Here is a 27,462-nt window from a genome sequence, read left to right on the forward strand (position 1 = left end):
GGGCGCAGCACAAATTCACCAGAATGGTACCGAGGCGGAAAGGGTTCAATTATCAGGACATAAGGAGGAGGGAAGCTCTTGTATCATTTTCCACCATGGATTGTTTTGCTTTGTTAAAGGCGCTATATAAATCCAAGTTGTTGTAGCTTGTATCCAATCATTTGCAGAGCGCTCTCCCTCTCACGACTTACTTTGCACGATTACTTTGAGGAAATTGATGAAAAAGACCAGAGTTCTGTTGTAGGAAATAACACAGTAATTAATGATTATTCATCATACTTTATAATATATATTTATATGTAATTCATAAGACGATAGTCATTTCCTCAAACTCCCCGCCAATAGTGTTACTCGGAGTGAGGTGACGCCAGTTGGACCCGAGTGAAACAGTCGCTGTTACTTTGAGTTTTGTTCAGTGTTTCTTTGAGACGAAAACTCACCGTCCTGTTCGGGTATTTCCAAGCTCGGGTTCCAGCGTCGCTTTTGTGTCGGTGACATCCGATTCTTCTGGGCTCTTATGTTTCCACCCTCCGTTTACTCAGCACTGTCTGTATTTGGGGAGTGGTGTTCCGGGACCCCGGGCTTGGCCACTGATGCCCATTGCTGACTTTATTTGGTTGTATTTAGTGAACTTAAGGCAGTGATCAAAGGCTTGACCTAAATCGCTCACATTTCACTTTAGTTTAAAATGACATCGGAGGCCCTTAAGTTGCACTGATCTTTCAGAATTTATTCGGACGGTATATCATTTCCTGCCGTTGTATTACACAACCGTCTCATCGCTTTAACACCGCCTCAGACTTACAAAGCACAATTTTGTGCCCTCGACCGTTATCTATAACTGGCTAGAGACTAAAATATATTAGCGTTAAATAAACTGCTCAATGACAATTAATCAGATCACAAATTGCTTGTTTAATAATGTTTGAATAACACTGTACATCAACATAGATTTTACTTGGACAATGTAGACACACAGCAATCATTTTGCATGGAAATATTTTAAATACAACACTGAATAATACAAATTAAAACACATTTCGGTCTGTCGAGCTGGAGTCAAATAAATTACACATTTCAACACTTCCAACTTTTCAATTTTCAAATTCAGCTTCTGCTTAAATTTTCGTCGATACTTTCTTAAACTTTGAAAACGACCATAACTGCATTTTACTGATCATCTGTACACGAAATCTCATGGTAAACAATTTTTCAGTCACTATATTTATTAGCACAGTATATTTTGTGATCGGCACCTTTACCAACGCAGATGTAACCAGACTGCATAAAGACAGCATCGATCCCAGCGATCTCTCACCAACAGAATAAAGGGGCTGTGACAGCTCACTGGGACAAAGACTCACGGAGATTAAACACATTCTGCAGATGCTGCAGTTTATATCAGAGACCCAGGTAAGGCCTCAGACCGCGGGTGTCTGCGGGAGGTGCGAGCGGGAAGCTTAAAAAGGCTTCAGAGGCCCAGGTAAGGCCTCAGACCGCGGGTGTCGGCGGGAGGCACGAGCGGGAAGCTTAAAAAGGCTTCAGAGACCCAGGTAAGGCCTCAGACCGCGGGTGTCGGCGGGAGGCGCGAGTGGGAAGCTTCAAAAGGCTTCAGAGACCCAAGTGAGGCCTCAGACCGCGGGTGTCGGCGGGAGGTGCGAGCGGGAAGCTTAAAAAGGCTCCAGAGACCCAGGTAAGGCCTCAGACCACGGGTGTCAGCGGGAGGCGCGAGCGGGAAGCTTAAAAAGGCTTCAGAGACCCAGGTAAGGCCTCAGACCGCGGGTGTCGGCGGGAGGCGCGAGCGGGAAGCTTAAAAAGGCTTCAGAGGCCCAGGTAAGGCCTCAGACCGCGGGTGTCGGCGGGAGGCGCGAGCGGGAAGCTTAAAAAGGCTCCAGAGACCCAGGTAAGGCCTCAGACCGCGAGTGTCGGTGGGAGGCGCGAGCGGGAAGCTTAAAAAGGCTCCAGAGACCCAGGTAAGGCCTCAGACCGCGAGTGTCGGCGGGAGGCGCGAGCGGGAAGCTTAAAAAGGCTTCAGAGACCCAGGTAAGGCCTCAGACCGCGGGTGTCGGCGGGAGGCGTGAGCGGGAAGCTTAAAAAGGCTCCAGAGACCCAGGTAAGGCCTCAGACCGCGAGTGTCGGCGGGAGGCACGAGCGGGAAGCTTAAAAAGGCTCCAGAGACCCAGGTAAGGCCTCAGACCGCGAGTGTCGGCGGGAGGCGCGAGCGGGAAGCTTAAAAAGGCTCCAGAGACCCAGGTAAGGCCTCAGACCGCGGGTGTCGGCGGGAGGCGCGAGCGGGAAGCTTAAAAAGGCTCCAGAGACCCAGGTAAGTTTTACCAATCTCCAGTCTCCGAAGTCAGAGGGAAGGAGAGAGGTAAAAAGTAATCCAAGTGTGACGTCACCAGAAAGCGGGTAAGTGATTGGTTGGTAAGTATTTCTCTCTTTTTTAAGCTGAAACTCTGTGGTTTATAGTTTCTAAGGTGCGATATTCATCATCTAGAATCGGGGCAGAGGGTATTTAAAAATAATATTAATAAATTTAATTAATTACATAGAATGGGAGATCAGGTGATGTGTTGCTGCTGCAATATGTGGGAGCTGGTGGACACCATTGATGCACACGGTGATCACATTTGCAGTAAGTGTTGGCTGCTTGAGGAACTCCGGCTCCGTGTTGAAGAGCTGGAGTCCGAGCTTCAAACACTGAGACACATCAGGGAGGGGGAGAGTTACCTGGACTCTGTGTATCAGGAGGTAGTCACACCAGTTAGATTAATTATTCAGATGTAGTCCGTGGCCAGGGTCAGGATGGTGTGACTAGAAGTGAGGCAGTTACGGGGATCCAGGAGGTAGTGTTGGAGGAGCCGCAGCCCTTCCTCTTGTCCAACAGGTTCGAGGCCCTTACTCCCTGTGAGGATGGGAACAGGGACTGCGGGGAGGATGAGCAACCTGGCCACAGCACCGTGGAGTTGGGGGCCATTCAAGTGGGGGGAGTTAAAAGAAATGTTGTAGTGGTAGGGGATAGTATCGTTAGAGTTCTTTGCAGCCGAGAGCGAGAGTCCCGAAGGCTGTGTTGCCTGCCCGGTGCCAGGGTTAAGGACATCTCCTCTGGGCTGGAGAGAAACTTGGAGTGGGATGGGGAGGATCCAGTTGTCGTGGTCCATGTTGGTACCAATGACATAGATAGGACAAGGAAGGAGGTTCTGCTGAGGGAGTTTGAGCAGCTAGGGGCCAAATTAAAAAGCAGAACCACAAGGGTAATAATCTCTGGATTACCACCTGAGCCACGTGCAAATTTGGCTAGGGTAAATAAAATTAGAGAGTTAAATGCGTGGCTCAAAGACTGGTGTGGGAGAAATGGGTTTTGCTTCCAGGGGCACTGGCACCAGTACTGGGACGGGAGAGAGATGTTCTGTTGGGACGGACTTCACTTGGCCAGTGCTGGGACTAGAATCCTGGCGAATCGAATAACTAGGGCTGTAGAGAGGGCTTTAAACTAATTAATGGGGGGGAGGTTTTAAGAGAGCGAAAAATAAAAATGACAGCGGAGAAGGCAATAGAGCAAGGTAGCAGTGGGTGAATTAAAAACCAGAGCGTGTCAGGAAGGGACAGAATGTATAATGATGAAGGTAAATTAGTAAAAAGGGTAAAAGCAGGAATAAATTGTCAGAAAACATATTTGAAAGTTCTTTATCTGAATGCACGCAGCATTCGTAACAAAATAGACGAGTTGACGGTGCAAATAACTACACATGGGTATGATCTGGTGGCCATTACGGAAACATGGCTGCAAGATAATCATGAATGGGAACTAAACATACAAGGGTATTTGACAATTAGGAAGGACAGACAGGAAGGAAAGGGAGGTGGGGTTGCTATGTTAATCAAGGATGGAATCACTGCAATAGTCAGAAATGATATTGGGTCAAAGGATCAGGATAGTGAAACAGTTTGGGTGGAGATAAGGAATAATAAGGGGAAAAAGTCACTAGTGGGCGTAGTCTATAGGCCTCCTAACAATTGCAACTCTGTTGGTCGGAGTATAAATCAGGAAATAGTTGGGGCTTGTAATAAGGGAACAGCTATAATCATGGGGGATTTTAACTTTCATATTGACTGGACTAATCAAATTGGGCATGGCAACATTGAGGAAGAGTTCATAGAGTGTATTAGGGACGGGTTCCTTGAGCAGTATGTAACTGAACCAACCAGGGGGCAGGCAATCTTAGATCTGGTCCTGTGTAATGAGACAGGATTAATAAAAAATGTCCTAGTAAAGGATCCCCTTGGAATGAGTGACCATAATATGGTTGAATTCCAAATTCAGTTTGAGGGTGAGAGAGTTCGATCTCAAACCAGTGTACTAAGTTTAAATAAAGGAGACTGTGAAGGTATGAGAGTAGAATTGACTAAAGTGGACTGGGAAAACAGATTAAAGTGTAAGACGGTACAAGAGCAGTGGTCTACATTCAAGGAGATATTTCACATCTTTCAAGATAAATATATTGCACTGAGGAAAAAGGGGAGTAAAAGAAAAGACAGCCATCCGTGGCTTAGTAAAGTAATAAAGGATAGTATTTGACTGAAAACAAGGGCATATAAATTAGCCAAATCTAGTGGGAGGATAGAAGATTGGGAAGCATTTAAAAGCCAGCAAATAATAACTAAAAGATTAATTAAGAAAGGGAAGATAGATTATGAAAGTAAACTAGCAAAAAATATAAAAACAGACAGCAAGAGTTTCTACAGCTATATAAAAAGAAAAAGGGTGGCTAAAGTGAACGTTGGTCCCTTAGAGGATGGGACTGCGAAACTAGTGGTGGGGAACATGGAGATGGCAAAGACGCTGAACAAATATTTTGTATCAGTCTTTACAGTAGAGGACACTAAAAATATCCCAACACTGGACAAACAGGGGGCAATGGGGGGGGGGGAGGAGCTAAACACGATTAAAATCACTAAGGAGATGGTACTCAGTAAAATAATGGGACTTAAGGTGGATAAATCCCCCGGACCTGATGGCTTACATCCTAGGGTCTTGAGAGAAGTGGCGGTAGGGATTGTGGATGCATTGGTGATCATTTTCCAGAACTCCCTGGACTCAGGAATGGTCCCGGCAGATTGGAAAACTGCTAATGTAACACCCTTATTTAAGAAGGGAAGTAGACAAAAAGCTGGAAACTATAGACCAGTTACCCTAACATCTGTGGTTGGCAAAATGTTGGAGGCCATTATTAAGGAAACAGTAACAGAGCATTTGGATAAACATAATTTAATAGGACAGAGTCAGCATGGTTTTACGAAGGGGAAGTCATGTTTGACAAATTTGCTCGAATTCTTTGAGGATGTAACATACAGGGTGGATAAAGGGGAACCAGTGGATGTAGTGTTTTTGGACTTCCAAAAGGCATTTGACAAGGTTCCACACAAGAGATTACTGATCAAGATAAAAAATCACGGGATTGGGGGTAATATACTGGCATGGGTGGAAGATTGGCTATCTAACAGAAAACAAAGAGTTGGGATAAATGGTTCGTTCTCGGGCTGGCAGTCAGTAACTAGTGGTGTTCCGCAGGGGTCAGTGCTGGGACCCCAACTCTTTACAATCTATATTAACGATTTGGAGGAAGGGACTGAGTGCAACATATCCAAGTTTGCCGACGATACAAAGATGGGAGGGAAAGCAATGAGTGAGGAGGACATAAAAAACCTGCAAAAGGGCATAGACAGGCTAAGTGAGTGGGCAGAGATTTGGCAGATGCAATATAATGTTGGAAAGTGTGAGGTTATGCACTTTGGCAGAAAAAATCAAAGAGCAAGTTATTATCTAAATGGAGAGAAACTGCAAAGTGCTACAGTACAAAGGGATCTGGGGGTCCTGGTGCATGAAACACAAAAAGTTAGTATGCAGGTGCAGCAGGTGATCAGGAAGGCCAATGGAATCTTGGCTTTTATTGCAAGGGGGATGGAGTATAAAAACAGGGAAGTCTTGCTGCAGTTATACAGGGTATTGGTGAGGCCACACCTGGAATACTGCGTGCAGTTTTGGTTTCCATATTTAAGAAAAGATATACTTGCTCTCGAGGCGGTTCAGAGAAGGTTCACTCGGTTGATTCCGGAGATGAGGGGGTTGACGTATGAGGAAAGGTTGAGTAGGTTGGGACTCTACTCATTGGAGTTCAGAAGAATGAGAGGCGATCTTATCGAAACATATAAGATTGTGAGGGGGCTTGATCGGGTGGATGCGGTGAGGATGTTTCCACTGATGGGTGAGATTAGAACTAGGGGGCATAATCTTAAAGTAAGGGGCTGCCCTTTCAAAACTGAGATGAGGAGAAACTTCTTCACTCAGAGGGTAGTAAATCTATGGAATTTGCTACCCCAGAGAGCTGTGGAAGCTGCAACATTAAATAAATTTAAAATGGAGATAGACATTTTCCTAGCAGATAAGGGAATTAGGGGTTACGGGGAGAGGGCAGGGAAGTGGACGTGAGTCTAGATTCAGATCAGCCATGATCCTATTGAATGGCGGAGCAGGCCCGAGGGGCCGTATGGCCTACTCCTGCTCCTATTTCTTATGTTCTTATGTTAACATTTTGAAATCCCACCTGACTTGCACCTTGTAGAAGGTGGAGAGGCTTTGAGGAGTCAGGCTATGAGTCAGTCATCACAGAGCACCCGGCATCTGCTCTGCTCTTGTAGCCACGTTGTTGATATGTAGGTCCAGTTAAGCTTCTGGGCAATGGGAACTCCCAGGATACTGATGGCGGGCGAACATGGCAATGGCTGTACCGTTGAATATCAGGAGGTAGCTGGTCCTTTCTCAGTGGAGTTGGTCATTGCTTGGCATTGATAAGCTTGACTGTTAGCAGCCACTTGTCAGCCCAGGCCTGGATGTTGTCGAGCTCCTGCTGTGGGCTGGCACAGGATACAACAATATCTTAGGAGATGTGAATGGAGCTGAACATTTGGAGATTGTCAGCTAATGGTAACGGTGTTATACTGGTAATGTTACTGGACCAGTAATCCTGTCGGCCTGGACTAATAACACAGGGGACAAGAGTTCAAATCCCACCTCGGCAGCTAAGTAAAGAAATCTGGAATAAAAAGCTAGAATCAGTAATGGTGACCATGGAACTACCGGATTGTCGTAAAAACTCAGCCTGTTCACTAATGTCCTTTAGTGAAGGAAATCTGCCGCCCTTACCCGGTCTGGCCTGTATGTGAGTCCAGACCCTCAGCAATGTGGTTGACTCTTAATGGCCCAGCAAGCCACTCAAGGGCAATTAATGCGGGCCTTGCCAGTGATGCCCACATCCCGTGAATGAATACAACAAAACAATGGCCCCACTCAAGACCTTATGACAGAAGCAAGGTTGTTGGTGAAACATCTGGGCCAAGGATCCTGCATCCTGAATAACTCCTGCAGCGATGTCCAGATGGAACCTTCATGCCGTAATCTCAGACAAGTGAGAACCAAATACAATCTTAAACAAAACAAGGCAGTGAAGCCTAAGGCATTCCCTACCCACACGACATAGAAGATGATAGAAATCTGCCATTAAGGCGTGCAACTCACTGAGTCCTGCTCACAGAAGTTGCTGTCTTGAAAAAATAAATTAAACCTCACAGGAGCTCATGTGATTCAAAGTGTCATTACCAACATGCTTGGGAAAGTGCAAATAACGGATGTGCATTTGACAACACTCTCCTTTATTGAGATCACATGCTGCCCTGCTGCCTCACCCTGAAACCCATATTCTGAGGAAACTTGGTGACAGTCGTGTTTCACCAGACCAAGATTGCAGGACAAGGCACATCACCTACAATTAGATCAAACTGCAACAAGGATGTAGTGGGCAAAACAGCTCCACAAAGCCCTGTACAGCCTTGCTAGATACAAATTTCCTTTGCTGCCGATAATATCTCTACCACCAGTCGCTGCGTGTTCAAGAGCCAGGCATCCAACTGAAAGTTTCAAAGGCCACTGTGGCAAGTACCAGATGAATGAGAGGGATCTCCCACAACCACAAGTCTTCCATCCAGGATTCTGGAGCAAAACTGGCAGTTTTTTTTAATAGGGCCACGAGAACTATCTCTGGATAGCTTTACTTTTTCTTTTATTAATTCCTGGGATCTGGGCGTCGCTGGCAAGGCCGGCATTTATTGCTCATCCCTAGTTGCTCTCGAGAAGGTGGTGGTGAGCCGCCTTCTTGAACCGCTGCAGTCCCTGTGGTGATGGAGGAATCTGGGACGTTGGCTGAAAGGTATGATTCTGTGAGTATGACTACGTCAGGCTGTTGCTTGACTAGTCTGTGGGACAGCTCTCCCAATTTTAGCACAAGTCCCCAGATATTAATGAGGAGGACTTTGTAGGATCGACTGGGCTGGGTGTGCCTTTGTTGTGTCCTAACCTGATGCCTAGGTCGATGCTGGGTGGTCTGTCTGTTTATTTCATTCTTATTGTATCTTTTTGTACAATAAGATTACAACTGAGTGACTTGCTCGGCCATTTCAGAGTGCAGTTCAGAGTCAACCACATTACTGAACCCCTGAACCACTTCGCCACCCCTTGAATCCATTTCCCCACCCCATGGATCAACTTCCCCACCCCTGAACACCTTCTCCACTCCTGAACCCCTTCCCCACCCCTGAACCCCCTTCCCCACCCCCTGAACCCCCTTCCCCACCCCTGAACCCCTTCTCCACTTTTCCACGCCCTGCACCACTTCTCCACGCCCTGAACTCAGTACACAAACGATAACAGGGAACGTTTCACTCCCGTCCTGGATTCTACGGCTCCATCCCCCCATTTTAATTCTCGTCACACCTCTGTCTCCCTCTGCTGGTGTCTCTCTGTATCACTCACTGTACTCAGTCACACCTCTCACTATCTCCCTCTGTTGGTGTCTCTCTGTATCACTCACTGTACCCAGTCACACCTCTCACTATCTCCCTCTGTTGGTGTCTCTCTGTATCACTCACTGTACTCAGTCACACCTCTCACTATCTCCCTCTGCTGGTGTCTCTCTGTATCACTCACTGTACTCAGTCACACCTCTCACTATCTCCCTCTGCTGGTGTCTCTCTGTATCACTCACTGTACTCAATCACACCTCTCACTATCTCCCTCTGTTGGTGTCTCTCTGTATCACTCACTGTACTCAGTCACACCTCTCACTATCTCCCTCTGCTGGTGTCTCTCTATCACTCACTGTACTCAGTCACACCTCTCACTATCTCCCTCTGTTGGTGTCTCTCTGTATGACTCACTGTACTCAGTCACACCTCTCACTATCTCCCTCTGCTGGTGTCTCTCTGTGTCACTGTACTCAGTCACACCTCTCACTATCTCCCTCTGCTGGTGTCTCTCTGTATCACTCACTGTACTCAGTCACACCTCTCTCTATCTCCCTCTGTTGGTGTCTCTCTGTATCACTCACTGTACTCAGTCACACCTCTCCCTATCTCCCTCTGCTGGTGTCTCTCTGTATCACTCACTGTACTCAGTCACACCTCTCACTATCTCCCTCTGTTGGTGTCTCTCTGTATCACTCACTATACTCAGTCACACCTCTCACTACAATTTTACAATTTAAATCGCTTTATTGGCATGATAAGTTACATCTTATGTTGCCAAAGCATCAAAATACATTTATGGTTCAGCACATAAACGCAGTTCTATTCATACAGTGTATAAACAGGTATATCCCTGAGTGTATAAATATACATTCGCATTGTTTATATATATTTTTTTCTTAGCTTACTGGTTGTCCCTCTGTTCATGGCAAGCTGCAACATAGTGCGCCGCCAGCGTTACACAGCTTCTCTCCTCTCCCAGTAGGAATGGGAGTTTTTGGTTGTCATTCAGATTTCTGAAATCAGGGCATATTTGTGAGAATTTTTGGTAGAAATTCTCCCTGATGCCCTGATATTTTCCACAAGCTGTGAGGAAGTGCATCTCTGTCTCCACCACTCCCTGACTGCAGTGAGAGCATATCCTGTCCTCTCTTGGCAGCCTGGTCTGCCTGTGTCTGCCTTTTTCGATCGCTAGGCTATGTTCGCTAAGTCTGTACCTTGTCAAGGTTCTTCTCAGTTTGTTATCCTTTACCATGGTCAGGTAATCAGCTATGTTGTATTGTCTGTTTAGGGCCAAGTAGCAATTGAGTTTGCTTTGGGTTTTTGTTGTTTCTGCCCAATATGTCAGATATTTTTCCTTTTGCTTAGCGACGATTGTGTTGGGTCGAATTCTTTGTGTTACCCTGTCACTGTCCTGGGGCTGGTTATTGTTAGTATTGTTAGTAGTTACTTCACTGAGTCCCAGGACTAGTTGACTGAGGGTATTCTTCTTTATGGTCAGCTCTTGGCATTTCAGGGCGTCGTAGTGATAGCATTGGGGATTGCTCATTTGTAGGTGATTCCAAAATTTGGTGGCTCTTTTTTGGATAGTGATTATTAATGGATATTGGCCTAGTTCCGCCCTGCATGCATTGTTTACTGTTTTCCTTTGAGTCCGGAGGATACTTTTACAGAATTCTGCATGTAGGATCTCAATTGGGTGTTTGTCCCATTTTGCAAATTCTTGTTGAGTTAGCGGTCCCCATACCTCACTGCCATAGAGTGCAATTGGTTCAATTACTGATTTGAAAATTTTGAGCCAAATGCTAATTGGGATTTCTATTTGGATTGATTTTTTGATGGCATAGAAAGCCCTTCTTGCTTTCTCTTTCAGTTCATTCACAGCCAGTTTGAAGTTTCCCGTAGAACTGATTTTTAAGCCCAAGTATGTGTAGTTAGTGGTTTGTTCAATTTTGGTTGTTCCTACTGTGAAATTTATTTTGGGTCCCTGATGTTTGGATCTTTGCTGGAACACAAGGACTTTGGTTTTTTGGGGATTTATTGTCAGGGCCCAAGTCTGGCAGTACGACTCCAGCAGGTCCAGGTTTTGCTGTAGCCCCTCTTTAGTAGGTGACAGCAGAACCAGGTCGTCTGCATAGAGGAGGAATTTAACTTTGGATTCATATAGGGTGAGGCCGGGTGCTGTAGATTGTTCAAGTAGTTTTGCCAATCCATTTATGTAAATATTAAAGAGTGTCGGTGAGATTGGCGAGCCCTGCGTCTCCCTCTGTTGGTGTCTCTCTGTATCACTCACTGTACTCAGTCACACCTCTCTCTATCTCCCTCTGTTGGTGTCTCTCTGTATCACTCACTGTACTCAGTCACACCTCTCACTATCTCCCTCTGCTGGTGTCTCTCTGTATCACTCACTGTACTCAGCTACACCTCTCACTATCTCCCTCTGTTGGTGTCTCTCTGTATCACTCACTATACTCAGTCACACCTCTCACTATCTCCCTCTGTTGGTGTCTCTCTGTATCACTCACTGTACTCAGTCACACCTCTCTCTATCTCCCTCTGTTGGTGTCTCTCTGTATCACTCACTGTACTCAGTCACACCTCTCACTATCTCCCTCTGTTGGTGTCTCTCTGTATCACTGTACTCAGTCACACCTCTCACTATCTCCCTCTGTTGGTGTCTCTCGTTTTACGCTGAGAAGGTAATCACTTCCTCCCTTCGAACACCCCGTTTATCTTGTTCCTTCCTGCCGTGTGCCCAGGCTGCTGTTACTCTGCTTTCCTCCGAATCAACAACGTGCATTTATATAGCGCCTTTCAGGACCACTGGACGTCCCAAAGCGCTTTTCAGCCAATGAAGTACTTTTGAAGTGTAGTCACTGTTGTAATGTAGGAAACGCGGCAGGCAATTTGTGCACAGCAAGCTCCCACAAACTGCAATGTGACAATGACCAGATAATCTGTTTTATTGATATTGATTGAACGATAAATATTGGCCAGGACACCGGGGATAACTCCACTGTCGGAGGTGCCGCCTTTCAGATGAGACGTTAAACCGAGGCCCCGTCTGCTCTCTCAGGTGGACGTAAAAGATCCCGCGGCACTAATTCGAAGAAGAGCAGGGAAGTTCTCCCCAGTGTCCTGACCAATATTTATCCCTCAACCAACATCACTAGAAAACAGATTATCTGGTCATCATCACATTGCTGTTTGTGGGAGCTTGCTGTGTACAAATTAGCTGCTGCGTTTCCTACATTACAACAGTGACCACACTTCAAAAGTACTTCATTGGCTGTAAATCACTTTGGGATGTTTGGTGGTCGTGAAAGGCGCTATATAAATGCAAGTCTTTCTTTTAAATGTACTGGGTCCAGTTCTGGACACACAGACATAAGGGAGATATTCGACTACTAGGGGCATCACAGAGTAGAGCCACGACACCGATCCCCGGTGCCAGAGGGACTGAGTTGTGTGGAGAGACTTGGGCGATTCAACCTGGAAAAGAGGCTCCCTAAAAACTCCCTCCCAAACAGCACTGTGAGAGTGCCTTCACCACACGGACTGCAGCGGTTCAAGAAGGCACCTCACCGCCACCTTCTCAAGGGTAACTACGGATGGGAAATAAATGCTGGCCTTGCCAGCAAAGCCCACAACCCATGAATGCATTTTTTTAAAAGTCCAGATCATCTGTTTTCAGTGATTATTGGTTGAGGGATAAATATTAGCCCAGGACACTGGGAATAACTTCTCTTGCTCTTTTTCCAATAGTGGCCGCAAGGTCTTTTATGTCTACCTGAGAAGGCAGACGAGGCCTCGGTTTAACGACTTATTCGAATGACGGTACCTCCAACGGTGCCGCACTCCCTCAGTACTGCCCCTCCGACAGTGCGGCGCTCCCTCAGTACTGCCCCTCTGACAGTGCGGCGCTCCCTCAGTGCTGCCCCTCCGACAGTGCGGCGCTCCCTCAGTACTGGCCCTCCGAGAGAGCAGCGCCCCCTCAGCGCTGCCCTTCCGACAGTGCGGTGCTCCCTCAGTACTGCCCCTCCGAGAGAGCAGCGCCCCCTCAGCGCTGCCCCTCCGACAGTGCGGTGCTCCCTCAGTACTGCCCCTCCGACAGTGCAGCGCCCACTCAGTACTGCCCCTCCGACAGTGCGGTGCTCCCTCAGTACTGCCCCTCCGACAGTGCAGCGCCCACTCAGTGCTGCCCCTCCGACAGTGCGGTGCTCCCTCAGTACTGCCCCTCCGACAGTGCAGCGCCCTCTCAGTACTGCCCCTCCGACAGTGCGGTGCTCCCTCAGTACTGCCCCTCCGACAGTGCGGCGCTCCCTCAGTACTGCTCCTCCGACAGTGCAGCGCTCCCTCAGTACTGCCCCTCCGACCATGCAGCGCTCCCTCAGTACTGCCCCTCTGACATTGCGGCGCTCCCTCAGTACGGCCCCTCCGACAGTGTGGCGCTCCCTCAGTACTGCCCCTCTGACATTGCGGCGCTCCCTCAGTACTGCCCCTCCGACAGTGCGGCGCTCCCTCAGTACTGCTCCTCCGACAGTGCAGCGCTCCCTCAGTACTGCCCCTCCGACCATGCAGCGCTCCCTCAGTACTGCCCCTCTGACATTGCGGCGCTCCCTCAGTACGGCCCCTCCGACAGTGCAACGCTCCCTCAGTACTGCCCCTCTGACATTGCGGCGCTCCCTCAGTACTGCCCCTCTGATAGTGTGGTGCACCCTCAGTACTGGAGTGTTCCTTTGGCGTAGCGGTAGCATCCCCGCCGCTGGGCCAGAAGGTGTAGGTTTCGAACCCCGCTCCAGACAGTCCCGGCAAGTGGAGTCGGAGCTCCGGCTCTAAATTCTGGGTTGACATCCAGCGGGATACTTGCGTCCGTGGGTGTGGGTAGCCCCCCCCCCCCCTCGTATGGGTTGTGGGAGCCCGTAAAACCCTCCCGCCATAGGACTAACCACCCTAATGGCTGGTATGAAGATGGTTACGGTCACTGAAGGAGCGTTAACGCAGCCAGAAATCCTTCCACCACTTCATACAGTTTCCCAAAGGGAACAGTGTGAAGACACGTACGACGACGACCTTCAGTATTGCCCCTCTGACAGTTCGGCGCTCCCTCAGTACTGCCCCTCCGACAGTGTAGCGCTCCCTCAGTACTGCCCCTCCGACAGTGCAGCGCTCCCTCAGTACTGCGCCTCCGACAGTGCAGCGCTCCCTCATTACTGCGCTGGGAGTGTCGGCCTGGATTATGTACTGAAGTTTCTGGACTGAGGCTCGAACCAACCATCTGACTCGGAGGCGAGAGCGAGTGTTACCCACTGAGCCAGAGAGGTGACTTGAGATCCTGGGACTATTTGCACTGGAGCAGAGAAGGCTAAGAGGAGGTTTAATAGGGTTTTTAAAAATGAGAATGAGTTTTGATGGAGTGAATAGGGACAATAAATTTCCTGTGCTCGGGGAGTCCGTGACGTGAGCCCATCAATTTAATGAGTGTTCTGAGAGGGATTAGTAGAAATTTCTGTACACAGAGGTGTTGAAGCATGGAATGCTCCCATAGAATCTCACAGCACAGAAGGAGGCCATTCGGCCCCTCGTGCCTGTGCCGGCTCTTTGAAGAGCTCTCCAATTAGTTCCCACTCCCCCTGCTCTTTCCCCAGAGCCCTGCAAATATCTCCTTTTCAAGTATTTATCCAATTCTCTTTTGAAAGTTATTATTGAATCTGCTTCCACCGGCCTTTCAGGCAGCGTATTCCAGATCTCAACAACTCGCTTTGTGAAAAAATAATCTCCTCATCTCCCCTCTGGTTCTTTTGCCAATTATCTTAACTCTGTGTCCTCTGGTTACCGACCCTCCTGCCAGTGGGAACAGTTTCTCCTCATTTACTCGATCAAAACCCCTCATGATTTTGGACGCTGCTCTTTACGAGAATGGTTCCAGGGATGAGGGACTTCAGTTATGCGGAGAGACTGGAGGAGCTGGGATTGTTCTCCTTAGAGCAGAGAAGGTTAAGGGGAAGATTGTGTTCAAAATCATAAATGGTTTTGAGAGTAAATGAGGAGAAACTGTTTCCAGTGGTAGAAGGGTCGGTAACCAGAGGACACAGATTGAAGGTGATTGGCAAAAGAACCAGCGGGGAGATGAGATTTTTTTTTACACAGCGAGTTGTTGTTGTAGTGTCCGCGTACCAATAACACACGGACTGCAGGAGAACGGTAATAAGAGGTGTTTACTGAACAGAGGGTATGCTGGAACTGAAAGTACAGAAGCCTGCTAGGGCTTTTTATACAGGTGTGGTCACTGCCGGTACTGCAGTATAGAATTAGTTCTTCTCTTAAAGGTACATACACAACAATTCCTCCCCTTTTAGATAAACAGTACATAACATTCATTTAACAATTGAATAATAACTAATTACAATTACAATTTTCTTTGTACTATATACATCAGCTGAAAGTAATCAGTTATAAATTCAGTCTTTGAGGAGGCTTCCTGATCCTGTCTGGATAGCGCCTTTCTCGAGTATCCTGTTCTTGCGGCGGAGTCGATTCTGGCTCATTGTCATTGGTTGGTTCGTCAGCTTCCAATAAAACTGATTCTGAGGTAGACGCAATCTGTACTTCGGGTTCATCACCAGGTGCGCATGCTCGTGGTATGGGTTTGACTTGTTCCTGTGACTCTAGAATCTGGTCAGCATGGCGTCTCACGATGCTCTCTCCAACGTCCACTGTGTACATTAGTGGTCCCTGCCGTGTGCATATCGTTCCTGGCTGCCATTTTTCTGTTCGGTAGTCGCGGGCCAAGACTGGTTGCCCTATCTTGAGGCTCCTGGTTGACTTTTCATTGATGTGCTGGAATTGCTTATTCTCAACATCTTGTCTTATGTTTGGTTTGAGCAAGTCCAGGCGACATCTTAACCCGCGGTTAAAGAACATCATGGCTGGAGCTTGGTTGGTGACTGCATGTGTCGCATTTCGGTAAGCAAACAAGAAATTATCCACCTTGTGTTGCAGTGGTATGTTGTCGTTATACATCGCCTTTATTGCTTTTTTAAAGGTTTGAACAAACCTCTCAGCCAATCCATTTGTGGCTGGATGATATGGGGCGGATGTGTAATGCTTTACCCCATTATTCCTCAAAAACCTCCGGAAATCCTCGGACACAAACTGTGGTCCATTGTCAGAGCAAATCTGTTCTGGCAAGCCATTCCTGGTGAAGATGGTCCGTAGGACTGCAATAGTTTTCTCCGTGGTGGTGGAGGACATTTTGATGACCTCTGGCCATTTCGAATGTGCATCCACGGCGATTAAAAACATTGAGTCCATAAATGGACCAGCAAAATCAATGTGTACCCGTTGCCATGGAGATGAGGGCCACTCCCATGGGTGTAGCGGGGCCTGTGGTGGAGCGTTTTGGACTTTCTGGCATCTTGTGCATCTCTTGGTCATTTCCTCCATTTCTTTATCGATTCCCGGCCATCACACAAACGCCCTGGCTAGGCTTTTCATTTTTACCCCTCCCAGATGACCCTCATGAAGCTCATTGAGCACTCTTTCTCTCAACTTGGGTGGAATTACCACTCGGGATCCACACATCAAGGTTCCCCGGCACACTGACAGCTGTTCTCTCCTTGGCAAGAATGCTGGCAACAGTGAGTCGCCATGTGCTGGCCATCCCTTCACCGTCAAATCATAGACCCGAGAGAGTGTCGGGTCATTTTGGGTTTCCTTCTCTATACTTGAGTTTGTAACAGGTCGACATTCGACTATGGTTGAATGGAATATCTCGACAGGGTCCACTGCAGGTGCTTCCTCCACTGTAGGCAGCGGCAGGCGTGACAGCCCATCAGCGTTTCCATGCTGTTTCGTGCCCTTATGCTCTATGTCGTATTGATGTGCCCCTAGAAAAAGGGACCATCATTGCAGCCGTTGCACCGTCATCACCGGAACGCCCTTCTTTGGGTTAAAAATGGAGACAAGAGGCTGGTGATCAGTCAGTAAGGTGAATTTCTGCCCGTGCAGATAGTGATTGAACTTCTTCACCCCCCACACCAGGCTGAGGGCCTCCCTGTCAATCTGGGCGTAGTTACGCTCGGCTGAAGTTAACGAGCGTGACGCAAAGGCTATTGGCCTCTCTGAACCGTCAAGGAATTTGTGCAACAGCACCGCTCCAATGCCGTAGGGAGACGCATCACATGCCAACCGAATCGGTAGTGATGGATTGTAGCGGGCCAATACTTCTTTTGAAGTGATTAGGCATTTACATTTCTGAAAGGCACGCTTACACTCATCACTCCATTTCCATGCTACTCCAGTTTGCAGCAGGGCGTTCAGCGGGTGCAGAATTGTAGACAAATTTGGCAAGAACTTATGGTAGTAGTTCACCAACCCGAGGAACGACCTCAGTTGTGACACATTTTCCGGTGCTGGAGCCTTGACTACTGCCTCAATCTTGTCTGGGGACTTATGTAACCCCTCTTCATCAATCACATGGCCACAATATGAGATTTGTTTCCTGAAAAACTCGCATTTGGGGCGGTTGGCTCGTAGCCCATATTTTTGTAATCTAGTGAGCACCTGCTCCAGTTTGGCAAGGTGTTCACTGTCATTTCCGCCTGTAACCAGGATGTTGTCCAAATAACACTGGGTCCCCGAGATCCCTTGCAGGACTTGTTCCATCGCTCTCTGCCAAATTGCCGGAGCTGATGCTACCCCGAATACCAGTTGGTTGTACTGGTAAAGACCTTTGTGAGTGTTTATCGTGAGGTATTTTCTAGATGATTCATCTACCTCCATTTGTAGATACGCTTGGGCCAGATCAATCTTCGTAAAGCGTTTCCCTCCAGATAGTGAGGCGAAAATATCTTCTATCCGTGGAAGTGGATATTGTACTGTGTGAAGGACTGGGTTCACAGTTACCTTAAAGACCCCACAGATGCGAACCTTCTTCGGTTCCCCAGGCGTGCTGCTCAATGATTTCTTCATTACAGGAACGATGGGTGTGGCCCACTTGATCCAGTCCACCTTGGACAGCACACCCGCACGCTCCAGACTCTCCAGCTCTGCTTCGACGGCTGGGCGGATCGCATACGGTTCCGGCCTGGCCTTAAAAAATTTAGGGTTTGCGTTATCTTCAATTTTTATCGTTACCGTTACGCCTTTTAGAGTCCCAAGTCCTTGCTGGAACACCTCTTTCGCGTCAGTTAGAATTTTTGACAGTCGTCCAGGTGTGGCGTCGTCATCCTTTTTGTCAGCCACAGCTAGCGCCTGAATGGAATGCCAATTCAATTGTATTTTCCAGATCCATTCACGTCCCAATAATGGCGGTCCTGCATCTTGTAGTATATATAGATACAGTTCCTCTGTTTCCTTGCCGTTGTATTTAACGGGCACCCTTATTTTTCCTCTGGGGTAGACTTTTTGCCCCGTATATGTCTTCAAGCCAATGGACGTATCCTTCAAGGGAATGTGTGAGAATAGCTGCTCGTAGTCTCGTCGATTCATGACTGTTAGGGCTGATCCTGTGTCCAATTCCATCTTTACTTGGGACCCTGCTGTCATGAGGGTGACCCAAATGGTTTGGTGATCCTCCTTTGCGATCACGTTGTGTAACTTTAGACAACTTAGTCTCCTGCTCCCGGAGTCATTATCACTCTTCTGGTCTTCTGAACTACTGTCCGTCATCTTTTGTACTTTCTTGTACTTTTCCTTAGTAGTTCTTTTAGTGTTGGTTTTCTTTCCCGACCTGCAGACTCGTGCTATGTGTAAGGGGGGGGCTTCTTTTAACCGGTTTATGGTAATTTACCTGGCAAGCAGCCTTTGCCTCTGAGCTCTGACCAATTCCAACCTTTTACCTGGTTTACGGTAATTCACCTGGCCAGCAGCCTTTTGCTGCTGCACTCTAAACCAATTTACAAACAGCGGTTTCGAATCGCTACCCCTCCTTCAGTTCTGAGTGGAGGAACTTATAATTAATGATATTAAAACGGACAAGTGGTTTGGATGAGAGAAAAATCAAGTATTATTACCTAAATAAACTACAATCAAAAGAATAAACTATACCACACGAACACAGTAATTACAGTAAAACTATATAACAGGGGGTTGCAGACGGCGAAAACGAGGGATAAATGGCTCCAATGTTACTTAAACAATCTTAGCAATTACCCTCAAATCACCACCCCCTAACTCCTGCTAGGTTGCCTTGCCGAGGAGTCAGAACACCCTGCTCACCTGTGGTCCAGCGAAGTAAAGAGAGTGATAGCTTCTCAGCCGCTATCTTTATACCTGGTGAGGTCCTGCCGTTCTGCCCTGCAAGGGCTGTGTGCAAAATTCCCCGCCCAAAGGGTCCAATACACAAGAGAAAGCTGTGATTGGCTAACTCAAAGTGGTTAGACTGGGTTAATGTGTCTTCTGGAGCTCCCTGGGCTGAAATAAAAGGGAAATACAACTGCTCGATTGTCCAGAATGCTAGGTGATTTAAAAACCCATTCAGTTCTTAAACGGATCCCATTCAAAATACTAAAGTCTCTTCTGCAGTTTAGATGTATCCACTCGATATACAAACAAATGCTAATAGCATTCAATTACTTTGTAAACATAGCATTGTCCTTTGTCTTCGGCCATGTGGTGACAGCCATTTTTATCCCTGGAAATTTAAAAGCACAACGCCCAGGGATTTGTTAATCAAAAAAATTAATCTTCAGAATTGTAAATTATTGCGAATTCTTACAGTCTGCCCTTGGATACTTCCAGCTTGCTTGTAGTATCCTCTTGAAGAAATGAGCAATAATTTCTGACCCCTCACAAACAACCATCCCCTGTATTTACCTAATAGCTATCTGCCACTGATCCCTGTCCCGTCTATTCCCCTTAAATTGAAGAAAAAAAACCATGGTACGGTAGGCATCTGACAGATACTTCAGTTCTCAATAAGGGGTCTCATACCCCTACACGCTTGTAAAATTATACAGTGTAAACCAAATTTACAATCACTTTTTTACATCATAAGTTATTACAAAATGTTGCAATCTTAGTTACACAATGTACTCAAAATGATCCCAAGCACGGAGAGGATCCTACGCCTCTGCTCAACTTGGGGCTGCAACACAAAATACAAAAAATCATTAAACAACATGCTTAAATGAACCCCGATCATCATGTGCCGATGATGGGTCGCGAAATTCGAGTGGGCATTGCTCCTCCCACTTGGGCAGTAAAAGTACCTTCCGCCCCCCTTTGATCGTCTGAAACTTTAAAACAGGCAGAATGGATTTACAGACCAGTCTGCTCCGCCAGCCCCGAGCCGTTCCCTTGTCCTTTTGTGGAGGCGGGGTACCCCTCCTGTTTAAAATCTACCTTAGCACAGACCGAGGCTAGGGAGCATGGGATCTCAACTCCCAGTCTTTCCCCCTCCCGTCTACCCTCGACTGGCTGCAGAAAATGATGGGTGCCTGTGTGGTGGCTCTCCCTGGCCCCACACTGATCCGGCCACCCACTCATCCTTCCCAGCCACACTTACCCTCACTTTGCCCGTGGGCCCCCGGGTGAGTTCCTCCCTTCCCCGAACGCACCCACGCAACTCTTGGGTCTCCCCCTCCTCTATACGATCTTTCCCAGGCCATCACCACCCACCCCCGAGGAACGCGTCCCTATCACAAGGCGCCCGCGCTTCCCCATCGTGACTCCTCAACAGCGAGGTCTCCCGCAAGTGAACTTCGGTCAGGATAGTGCTGGGTTGGGGGCCGTGCCCCACCCAGCTGGGGCCATCTCCTCCCCGTAGGAGGAGTAGGCAAGTTCCTCCGGACCCTGTCCGGTTTTTCCCGAAGATCGCTGCGGGATCTCCTGGATTCGTCCAGTGGCGAGGTGATCCCCAACATTCTGACTCCGTATCTTCATTCGATGCCCAGCTCGGGCTGGGCGAACATGGCTGCTTCATTTTCCAATCTCCTGCAAAAACTTAAAAGGACATGCAGCCAGGTCTCACTGACCTGCTGCCTTAGGTGGAGACATGGTCGGGTCCCTCGACTTCGGACCCAAAATGCAAACATTTGGCACACATGTAAACTTAAACTCTTTAAACTTAAACTTAAGACTAGTTATATGAAACTAAAATACACCTTAAAAGCATGCTGTATTCACACATAGCTATAATACAAATGCCGCCCGTCTCCGGACGGCCAGGCTAATCTCTGGCATGGTCACAGATTGCTGCTGGCTGCAGCGAAGCTGGACTGCCTCCTGTCTCTGGTCCCTCGCAGCTTATGGCTGTTGAGTGGGGGCCCCTGCCCTTTGGCTTCTCCCCGGTTTGAGAAATTGCTCTGTGTGGCAGGTACCCTGGTGACCACCTTTTCTTGGGCTTGCGGGCCCGCTGAGACCTTCTGAGGGGCGTCTCAGTGGGGGAAACTTTGGCTGGCGGACCCTGAGCCAGGGTTGCAGCGCTAGCTGGCTGGGAACCTTCTCCCCCTGGTGCCAACAGCCTGCACTGTATAAGATACCTGGCAGCCTGCCGGTACTCCGGGTTTGCCTCCTTTTCCCTGCCCACTCCTGTGCTGGGGGCAGGTATTCCCTCGCCACCCGCTGCTGGTGGCTGCAAATCCTCCCCATGTTTAAAACCTGGTGTCAGCTCCCTCCCTATGTCTCCTGCAAGAGGGATTGCTATCCCTGCCTCCCCAGGGTCCCACATCATGGGGGGGGACCACTCTAGAAGCGGGCTGGGAAGCTGGTCCCTTTAAACAGGCCACTGCACCTGCGTGAATCTGCTGTTCGGAAGACTGGGGGATTCCTGTCTCCAGACCAGCGCCTGCGCAGGCAGTTTCAGTGAATGAATGGGCAGCAGCCTGCTGATTTCTAATCCCAGCCTGCTGATTTCTAATCCCAGCCTGCTGATTTCTAATCCCAGCCTGCTGATTTCTAATCCCAGCCTGCTGATTTCTAATCCCAGGCTGCTGATTTCTAATCCCAGCCTGCTGATTTCTAATCCCAGCCTGCTGATTTCTAATCCCAGCCTGCTGATTTCTAATCCCAGGCTGCTGTTTCTCCATTTCTGAGCCACATAACTTGCTCAAATTTAAACTTTGGTTCGAATTTAAGCTTTTGCCAAAATTTAGGTCCCACTGGGGTGGGGAAGTGTTCCAATTTGTGGGCAGGACAACCTGTCCCTGGAAGCAAGCCACATTGCCTGTCTTTGTAGGCTGTGAATTTGAACTTGCATGGACAGCAAACTCATGTTCCTCACCCAGGCGGCTTTAAATGGGGAATTTTGGACCTGCCTTTCGTCTGGGGCCAAAGCTATCCCCTGTGTGCCTCCCTTGTCCCGGATTTCTGCTACTGGACCTGCTCTACAGGGGTCCCAGAACTCTCCTTCCCTGTTCCCTGGCTTAAACAGCTTACTCTGAACATGAATGGCTCCTCCCCCCACACAAGCCACAGTGCTTGCCTGTGAACTCGAACTTGCTGTGGGCTGAGGATTCCTATTCTCAGGCTCACTCCTCACGGGCGGACCGTACCTCCATTGTCGGAGGGGGTACACTGGTCCTGGTCCCCGCCTGCCTAGCGGGACCTGCTGGTGATCTCCTACCACCCCATTGTCCACCCCTCCTCGCTGCCAGAGCTCCTCAAGACTCGGAGCTGTGGGCTGCGGTCTTGGGGTCTCAAATTCCCAATCCAGCACCGTTCTGGGTGCTGCCTGTGGGATGGTTCTACTTGGGCTGCCAGTAAAGTCCAGCTGATCTGCCTTCGGGCTGATCAGACAAATCATCCCCTTTGATGCATTTAAAGGCATGTTAAGGCTTTCTATCTCTGCCCTACAGGGGCCATGATCTGCTTCCTCAAACCTTAGGGCGCAGGCCAGCTTATAAGCTGCCTTTACTTCCCTAACCTTCTCCTCCTGCTCTGTTACTTCTGAGGTGAGGCGGGCATTCTCTTCCCGCAGTCTCATCTCGCTCCTCTTTATTTCTATAATTTGGTACTTTAGGAATTCTATTTCGTTCCTTCCATGGCTTTTTCCCTCGCTAGCTTCTTGGGTGAGGTGTGCGATTTCCTCCTGTAGCCTCATCTCACATTCCCTTGCCTCTGTGACTTCCTGCACAAGGCGCTCTATAAATGCCTGGCATTTCTCAAACTGGGACTCCCAATTCTTGGCCTCCTTAACCTCCTCCTGCCCCCTCATCTCATCCTTCCTAAACCAGCCACCTATACCCCGATAGGTCAGCCTACACACTGCCGCTAACATCCGCAGGGCTACCCACATACCGAAAACGAGAGAAACAAGAGCTGATGCTTTCTCCAGATCCAGACCACTTATTAAATCAAAAACTGCCTCCACTCCTACCTGGCTCGCCATTTGTAAGGGGGGGGCTTCTTTTAACCGGTTTATGGTAATTTACCTGGCAAGCAGCCTTTGCCTCTGAGCTCTGACCAATTCCAACCTTTTACCTGGTTTACGGTAATTCACCTGGCCAGCAGCCTTTTGCTGCTGCACTCTAAACCAATTTACAAACAGCGGTTTTGAATCGCTACCCCTCCTTCAGTTCTGAGTGGAGGAACTTATAATGAATGATATTAAAACGGACAAGTGGTTTGGATGAGAGAAAAATCAAGTTTTATTACCTAAATAAACTACAATCAAAAGAATAAACTATACCACACGAACACAGTAATTACAGTAAAACTATATAACGGGGTTGCAGACGGCGAAAATGAGGGATAAAATGGCTCCAATGTTACTTAAACAATCTTAGCAATTACCCTCAAATCACCACCCCCTAACTCCTGCTAGGTTGCCTTGCCGAGGAGTCAGAACACCCTGCTCACCTGTGGTCCAGCGAAGTAAAGAGAGTGATAGCTTCTCAGCCGCTATCTTTATACCTGGTGAGGTCCTGCCATTCTGCCCTGCAAGGGCTGTGTGCAAAATTCCCCGCCCAAAGGGTCCAATACACAAGAGAAAGCTGTGATTGGCTAACTCAAAGTGGTTAGACTGGGTTAATGTGTCTTCCGGAGCTCCCTGGGCTGAAACAAAAGGGAAATACAACTGCTCTATTGTCCAGAATGCTAGGTGGTTTAAAAACCCATTCAGTTCTTAAATGGATCCCATTCAAGATACAAAAGTCTCTTCTGCAGTTTAGATGTATCCACTCGATATACAAACAAATGCTAATAGCATTCAATTACTTTGTAAACATAGCATTGTCCTTTGTCTTCGGCCATGTCGTGACAGCCATTTTTATCCCTGGAAATTTACAAGCACAACGCCCAGGGATTCTTTAATCAAAAAAATTAATCTTCAGAACTGTAAATTATTGCGAATTCTTCATATGTGTCCCACTTTTCCACATTGCCTGCATACTTTGTCCTTAGCCCAGCAATCCTTCTGGTCATGGTTTGTTCTGCCGCAGCGATAGCACTTTTCTGCTCCATATGCCATTTCATTGGTGCTATATTCTTGCGGTTTCTGTTGTATTTCCGCAGCTCCCCGTGCTGCTGCTTCGTAGGATACTGCAACGCTGAAAGCCTTTTCTAGCGTAAGGTCCTTTTCTGAAAGTAGTCGTTTCTGGGTTCCTTCACTCTGGAGCCCGCAGACAAACTTATCCCTTAAGGTATCTGCCAGTCCTGCTCCGAACTGGCAGTACTTCGATAACTTGCATAGTTCTGTAAGATAGTCAGCATTACTCTCATCTTTGTGCTGGTTTCTTTTATGGAACTTGAATCTTTCTGCTATCAGCAGCGGTGTAGGGTTTAGATGTTCCTGTAAGATATTGACAATCTCTTCAAAGCTTTTCTCCATTGGTTTAGCTGGGGTAATTAAATTCCGCAATAGGCCGTACGTTCTCGCGCCCATCAAATTTAATAATACCGACGCCTTCTTTTCATCGGCCACCCCATTTGCCTTGCAGTACACTTCAATTCTTTCCACATACGTGGTCCAGTCTTCTATTTCGTTGTCGAAAGCAGTGATACTGCCACTCTTCGGCATCTTGGGTGGTTTAAAATGGCGCCTCCCGCGCTTTTCCTTCTTCCCCAATGGATTAAAATGGCGCCTCCCGCGCTTTTCCTTCTTCCCCTTGCTGCCAATGCTGCTCCGAGTGTTCTAAATAGTAATGGCGGCGCCCCGTGGCTTCAGCGCGTCTCTTTTCCTTCCCCTCTTTTATTTTCTCTAACGCTGCCCGGCTCTTGAGCACCGACCGCGCCCTGTGCGCTCCACCCTCTCTCTCTCTTTTCCTTCCCGACGACGTTGCGCGGCCCCCTTGCAGAGCCGCTCGATCGAGCTCAAGCCCGCCGCAGTCCAGAAGATTTGCTGGAACACCTTGACTGGGGAGCCAAGCCCAGCTCTCCACAGCTTCCCCTGCGATTCACTGAACTCCGATGGATCACTGGGCGGTTGCCCACGGTCGACGCCTGTTGCTCTGGCTTCGACCTCCAAGAAGCTTCTTTTCAGGGATGGATCCCTGTGAGGTGATGCAGTACTGCAGGTGAGTTCGAACCTGCTCGTCGCCACTGTAGTGTCCGCGTATCAATAACACACGGACTGCAGGAGAACGGTAATAAGAGGGGTTTACTGAACAGAGGGTATGCTGGAACTGAAAGTACAGAAGCCTGCTACGGCTTTATATACAGGTGTGGTCACTGCCGGTACTACAGTATAAAAGCAGTTCTCTCTTAAAGGTACATACACAACAGTTGTGATCTGGAATGTGCTGCCCGAAAGGACGGTGGAAGCAGATTCAATAATAACTTTCAAAAGGGAATTGGGTAAATACTTGAAAAGGAAACATTTTCCGGGCTCTGGGAAAGGGCAGGGGAGTGGGTCCAAAGAGCCAGCACAGGCACGGTGGGCCGAATGGCCTCCTCCTGCGCTGTATCATTCTATGATTCTGTTAAATCTGCCCTAAACCTTCTCTGCTCGAAGAACAATCCCAGCTTCTCCAATCCTCCACGTCACTGAAGCCATGGGGAGGAGCTTGAGGCCGAGACCATGGCCTCTGTGAAAGGGGGAATTTGGGATCAATATTTGTCGATGGAGAGAGTGGGGCAGTGGGATGGGTTTGGGGATTGCTCGCGTACAGAAGGAGGGCAGGCTGGAGGGGCCGACTGGCCTCTGTCTGTGCTGGGAAGGAGCCTGCGGGTTTGACTGATCGGCCCTTGCTTTCCAGCTGGTGGATTGCGCCAAGCGAGGGGACACGGACGAGAAAGCCATGAAGATGGCTGACTTCTGGCTGACAGTCAGTATCTCTGGCGCGGGGCTGGGGGCAGGGTGGGGGGGGCCTGCGGGGTCTTCGGGTCGGCCTGTGTCGCGAGCGTCACTCCGCCACGCCCGCGATCTTGCCGCGCTGGCCATCGCAAAGAGCCTTGGCTACTTGCATTTCTATAGCGCCTTTCACTACCTCAGGATGTCCCACAGCACCTTACAGCCAATGAAGGTTTTTTTTTGAAGTGTAGTCACTGTTGTAATGTAGGAAACCCGGCAGCCAATTTGTGCACAGCAAGCTCCCACACACAAGTGTGATCATCACCAGATGTTGGTTGAGGGATAAATATTGGTCAGAGGACAGCGAGGAGAACTCCCCTGCTCCTCTTCAAAATAGTGGCTGCGGGATCTTTTGCATTCACTTGAGAGGGCAGACAGAGCCTCATGTTTAACCTCTCATCTGAAAGGTGACACCCCTGACAGTGAATCGCTCTGACAGTGCGGTGCTCCCTCAGTACTGCCCCTCCGACAGTGTGGCGCTCCCTCAGTACTGCCCCTCCGACAGTGCAACGCTCCCTCAGTATTGCCCTGCCGACAGTGCGGCGCTCCCTCAGCACTGCCTCTCCGACAGTGCGGCGCTCCCTCAGTACTGCCCCTCCGACAGTGTGGCGCTCCCTCAGCACTGCCTCTCCGACAGTGCGGCGCTCCCTCAGTACTGCCCCTCCGACAGTGCGGCGCTCCCTCAGTACTGCCCCTCCGACAGTGCGGCGCTCCCTCAGTACTGCCCCTCCGACAGTGCGGCGCTCCCTCAGTACTGCACTGGGAGTGTCGGCCTGGTTTATGGGCTCAAGTCTCTGGAGTGGGGCTCGAACCCATGACCTTCTGACTCGGAGGCGAGAGTTAGCTGTAACTGAGAAGGGAGAGTTCTTATTGGGCCCGTTTGAGGGGAGGGGAGGGGAAGAGTGGAATATTTCTGGGAATAAACCTCTTTTTCTGTTTCTGTCAGGAGAAAGATCTCATCCCGAAGCTCTTCAAGGTCCTGGCTCCGCGATTCCAGGACCACCGGGGGAGTTCCGTGTGGATGATGCAGATTCCCACCCGGGAGAACTTGGACCGGGCCAAGATGGCGGTCATCGAGTACCGGCGCAACCCGCTGCCGCCCCTCCTCGCGCGGCGGCAAGGGGCCAACGAGAAGACCCTGCTCAACCAGCTGCTGAAGGGGTACAGGGAGGAGGGGGCCTGGGGCAGGGCCTCTGGCTCAGGCGAGTCCCAGGCTTCGAGTGCGGCCTAGCTGGGAGCTTGACTGGCGGAGAGCAAGGAAGCGATGTGTGATCGATCACCCGCCCCTCCCCCTCCCACCCTCGGGGGACGACCTTCTGCTATTGGCCTGCCTGGGAACAAATCTGGGGGCGGATTCCCGGAGTCACACTGGA

General features: G+C 48.9%; 1 protein-coding gene across 1 annotated transcript; it reads left to right on the forward strand.

Moving 5' to 3' along the window:
• Positions 1–3,620: 3,620 nt before the first annotated feature.
• LOC147109849 (large ribosomal subunit protein bL17m-like) lies at positions 3,621–27,320 on the forward strand. Its single transcript, XM_086002399.1, has 3 exons — positions 3,621–3,626; positions 25,995–26,063; positions 27,036–27,320. The coding sequence occupies exons 1-3, from the start codon at positions 3,621–3,623 to the stop codon at positions 27,318–27,320; spliced, it is 360 nt and encodes a 119-aa protein (XP_085858525.1).
• The last annotated feature ends 142 nt before the right edge of the window (positions 27,321–27,462 follow it).

This window comes from Somniosus microcephalus, chromosome 12 (genome assembly GCF_052327205.1).
Source record: "Somniosus microcephalus isolate GS21.2 chromosome 12, FLI_Smic_1.0, whole genome shotgun sequence".
In the NCBI taxonomy this organism is placed as follows: domain Eukaryota; kingdom Metazoa; phylum Chordata; class Chondrichthyes; order Squaliformes; family Somniosidae; genus Somniosus; species Somniosus microcephalus.